The following is a 5,000-nucleotide window of genomic DNA, read 5'->3' on the forward strand; positions in this document are numbered from 1 at the left end:
CTAATTCTATGTGCAGAAAATTAGTTTGAGAGTGAGAGACAGACTCGAGGGAGACCGAGTCATCGTGCCGGTACATCAGAGTTTCTCTGACCAGCCATCTGCCGGTCCAGGCATTAGCCTACCAGAGTTGAAATCCCAAAATTCATTACGCGCAGCATCGACTGACGCCCTATTTTGTAAGGTGCAAGTGTCTAGACAGCATTGTGCCTGAGTCACGGTGGCCTCTGTTTATAACGCTGTATAAACTGAGACAAGTCTGCCATCGGAATCTCTCAAAAAGGGATAGCTAACTTGGTCCTGTACGGATGGAATAGAGCTCTCACATCAAACAAAGACTCTGCACATAGAAAAGGTCCCGTTCGCTACCATTGACCTATATTGTTATTACTACAAACACAGCGAATCAATCTTTTGGCGGTCTGTTTCAAGCGTGCTGTGTTGTGTTTAACTTTGTTGTCTGGTCAAAGCAAAATCTTGGTCTGAATTAATATGGATGCGTTAAAATCTGCTCCTGTTACTACTGTATCTTTGGCGCGCTTTGTTCTGGAGACCCAATTGAAAAGATGCGATAAAATGAAAAGAGATGGATGGTGTAGCGAGTGGGGCATTGGACAGAGTTTGGACTCGTGGTCTGGTTTAAAGAACCAAAAGCAAAAGGCAAAATATGGCATGTATTTGTGTGCTCTGTTGATTGATAAGCAAAATTAAATTACGCCGCCTCCTGCCCATGCCACTATCTATCGCAATGTTTCTGCCCTCACATGCTCCCCCATTGTTCCTGCTCCGCAGATTTTGAACGCCCCTATCGCTCCAGTTCAATATTTCCAGGGACACGAACCAACTGTGAACACTTATTCAAACTCACAGTCTATTGCAAAATATCATCATTGTTTTAAAGATTTCAAAGATATAATACAAGTCTGGAAATGGCTTTGCCAGCTTTGTTGATTTATATGCGGTCAGGCATGCTGAGAAAGAACCATTCTTTGATTATGTTAAGCGTCTTGAAGATCGCCATAGACATTACTGTGAGGTAAAGGGCGATTGGACTGTGACCCTGGATTCTGATGTGATGATTCATACTGCAGTTTCTGGGCTTAATTCTGAACTTAAGACTCTATATTTTAACACACTACCCCCCATCAACAGATGGCTTGACTTCATACAGTGGGGCCAGCGAGGTGATATCAGCTTAGCTGAGAAAAGGCACTATCAAACGGTGTCGGCCACACGCATAGCTGCGGTGGATGGTGCTACAGGTAATGTCCCCAATCCCCATGCAAATTTAACAGCCCCTTCTGCCATGTCTACTCCCGCAGGGAACACATCGCATGGCAAACCCCCTCCGCGAGGACACTGCCATGCGTGCAAACAGGAGGGGCATTGGGCTGACAAATGTCCTACTAAGAAATTCAGACGGGATAACAAGCGTAATTCAAACCGTAGACAGGGCTTTAACAGGGATGCTAAGCTTATGGAACAAATGCGCAAATTCTTTGCTGCTATGAACGTTAAAGATCAGCCAGCATAAAATCAGTGACTTCTGCTTCAGAGGTAGTACTCTTTAGTCCCCATATCCCAGCTCTCCTCGGAGGACAGCTTTCTCGTGGATACCGAGCCATCGGTAAGTGATACATGTAATCCCACTATTGACGAACACTCAATTTGCGCAATTTAAATGGCCAGGTTACAGCAACTCAGTCCCCATCTCCCCACGGTTTATGCAATTTTGGGCCGGACCCTGCCAAGAGGGGTCCATAATAGGTAATGATATTCTCCATCAAATTGAAGCTAAGATGTTGCTTGATGTACATGAAATTGACCCCCCCGCCCCCCTCTTTGCGCGTGCCCTCCCCCTTCATAGGTAAACGCAACCCTAACGTGGCATCGGTGAGCGCTCCAGCTCCATCCCCCAGCCACACGTTGATCGTCACACATTTCCCTGACCCCTCCGCACTTTTAACGAGTCTAACGAGTCATATTATGTTTTCAGCCTTAGATATATCTACCGGTCTTATCATTCTTTGCCGTTTACTGCTGAATCCATCCCCATATTCATCAAATTGTCGCTGAAGTCAGTTGTTAGTGTTGTTAACTCGTGTGCACCTTCTTGTATTCTGCAATATTGTGATGATTTATTGATAGCATCCCCAAACAAAGTGCATGATGTGCCAACTCCTAATTCGACTTTTAAAGCCATCGACGACTGCGGGAGTCAAACTGAATCTCCGCAAAGTTCAGATTAGTTTATCTGAAATTACTGTGTCACTGATTGGTAGCCATGGTCGAGCCCCCTTGCCAGAACGAATTAAATCCTAAAGGTGGCAATGGTTAATCAACAGGCGCCGACCACAAATTTAAATAACAGCGATTATGTTTTTCCACACAGTCCTTTCTTATGGCCTTGTTTGGAAAAAGAGGGGATACCTGGCAGACTTGACGACTACAGACACCGATTAGTCGCGCCAGCAAAATCACGACTCGATTGTTTTCACAAGTACCACACAAACTGGCACTATGTAAAACCACCGCACAGTGAATAATAGCAAGGAACAAGAGGGGAACGATCAAGCAAACATAGCAGTCAATATAGGCGTCTCTGCATTAGTTACTGAATTAGTGTCTGAAATTATTTTCTGTAACCCTCTAAAAATGACCAAAGCATTTTCCTTCCAGCATACAACAGATGATAAAACTCAATTCGATCTGGAATGTTAATATAAAGCTAACATTGGTAATATGATAATTGTCCAGAACATCAGCGTGCTTAAGCCTCTCCAATCTAAGTTTAAGGAACCTTTTCCAGTATTGCTGGCCACTCCCACATCAGTGTTAGTGGACACGGCGAAATCAACATCTAAATGGTACCATCTTTCCCAGACCAAGAGTTTTGCTTGACTACCCGCCGGCTAAATGTTGCATGTTGTACTAACTTGAAATACACCTTGAAATACACCTCCAGAAACCTTTGATTCGCCTCGTGGTCTTTTGTCTAATAGAATGTTGGCCTGAGATTCCCTATCAATATACGCACACACACACACACACACATCATACATACACACACACACACACACATCATACACACAGCACACACACATCATACATACACACACACACACATCATACACACACACACACACACATCATACATACACACACACACACATCATACAAACAGCACACACACATCATACATACACACACACACACACACATCATACACACAGCACACACAGATCAGATAGATCACTCCAGGAGATCAAGTCCAACTGTTCAGTACCAGCATGTTATTCACGGTGTTGTACATGTAAGGTTGAAGGCCAGAGAAGCATACACAGACGTCCTTTAATGTATCTAACTAATCTACTATTATGATGTTATAAATATGCTTAGTAATGACAGCTGCTTGTGAAGATATGAAAGACTATTTAGTTCAATAAAGAATCTCAGTGAATGATTTCTATCCCTGTCTCAGAACTCTCCTGACGACGACCCCTGACCCTTGATCCCTACCCGACCCCTGACGACGACCCCTGACCCCGACAACTGACCCCTGACCCTTGACTCCTCCCCCTGCTCCTGCACTCACAAGACTGTGGCTCTGTTCGAAAACTCTTAAAAGTAAGATAGCTGTCTTACTACCTTGGTGTCTCTTCAAGACAGGTGTCTTGCACGAGATATTTCTACGGGTGAAGGTATCTCAAAAAAACGTTGTTTTCGAACGGTCTTTTAAGATAGCGTGTATGATAACATGTGACGTCGGTACGCTGAAAGAACGTTAGGCTATCTTACGTAGGCTAACGTGCTAATGTTAGAAAGTTGGCTGACTGACGCCTCGCAAATCAGATCAACCATTATTGCTGGTTATAATAACGTGTTATCGGATAGTGCAGTGTCTATTTCTCGGTAACATTTGAAAAATCTAAGCGAAAAAAACGCAGAAAGATGTACATTTACATACAAAACACGACTGTCAGCGGAGTTTGGTCCGCCATCTTTGTTTACAATTTGCAGTTGCCGGACCGAGCTGGCGCACAGGTTTATGGGTAATAGGCAGCATCAAGGCTGCATCGATGCTACCTTGAAAAATTACAGTTACGCGGCGATTCTAAGCTTATAAACCCGGAAGAGACAGATTAACGGATTTCGAAAAGTCCTTCCTTCTCTTGTTTAAGAGAGGGAAGGTAGTAAGACAGCATTTTAAGAGTTTTCGAACAGACCCATAATTCAGACAGAAGCAGGAAGTGTCTTCCTCACCAATGGGGGCCACCTCGCTCACGTTCCCCCAGAAGAGATCACGGGTGCAGACTGGGTGGTTGTCATTCTGGTCCAGCACTCTGATGATGATGTCCATGGGGCCTTCGGCTGGACGATCTCCTTCAGTGCCCACCACTATGGCATGAGCTGTGAGCTATAAACACACACACACACACACACACGCATGAATACACATGTACACATACACACGTACACATACAGACACACACACACACACACACACACACACACACACGCATGAATACACATGAACACGTACACATACAGACACACACACACACACACACACGAACACACACGCATGAATACACACACACACCCACGTACACACACGCATGAAAACACACATACACGTACACACACACACACACGCATGAACACATACACACACTACACATACAGACACACACAAACACATGCATGAACACACACACACACGTACACATACAGACACACACACACATGCATGAACACAAACACACACACACGTACAGTACACATACAGATACACACAAACACACGCATGAACACACGCACACATACACACACACACACAGTGGTGGAGGAAGTACTGAAGTTTAGTACTTCAGTAAAAGTTCAGTTTAAATTTACTTTAAGTATTAAAAGTAAAAGTACTCACACAATGGGTTGTCTCTCAATGTCTAGGCTGTGCCATTTTGATAAAGAAATAGCTACTGGTTATAAATGCCTCTACAGAT

The 5,000-nt window shown here is 44.1% G+C and overlaps 1 protein-coding gene across 1 annotated transcript in view; it reads right to left on the reverse strand.

Annotated features, from left to right (window-relative positions):
* Positions 1–5,000, reverse strand: part of LOC105904217 (B-cadherin-like) — a 26,889-nt gene that overhangs the window by 14,715 nt on the left and 7,174 nt on the right. The window contains exon 5 of the mRNA XM_031562218.2: positions 4,261–4,414. Coding sequence (XP_031418078.1) covers positions 4,261–4,414 — 154 coding nt within the window. The remainder of the gene's footprint in view (positions 1–4,260; positions 4,415–5,000) is intronic.

The sequence above is a fragment of the Clupea harengus genome, chromosome 3 (genome assembly GCF_900700415.2).
Source record: "Clupea harengus chromosome 3, Ch_v2.0.2, whole genome shotgun sequence".
Classification (NCBI taxonomy): Eukaryota; Metazoa; Chordata; class Actinopteri; order Clupeiformes; family Clupeidae; genus Clupea; species Clupea harengus.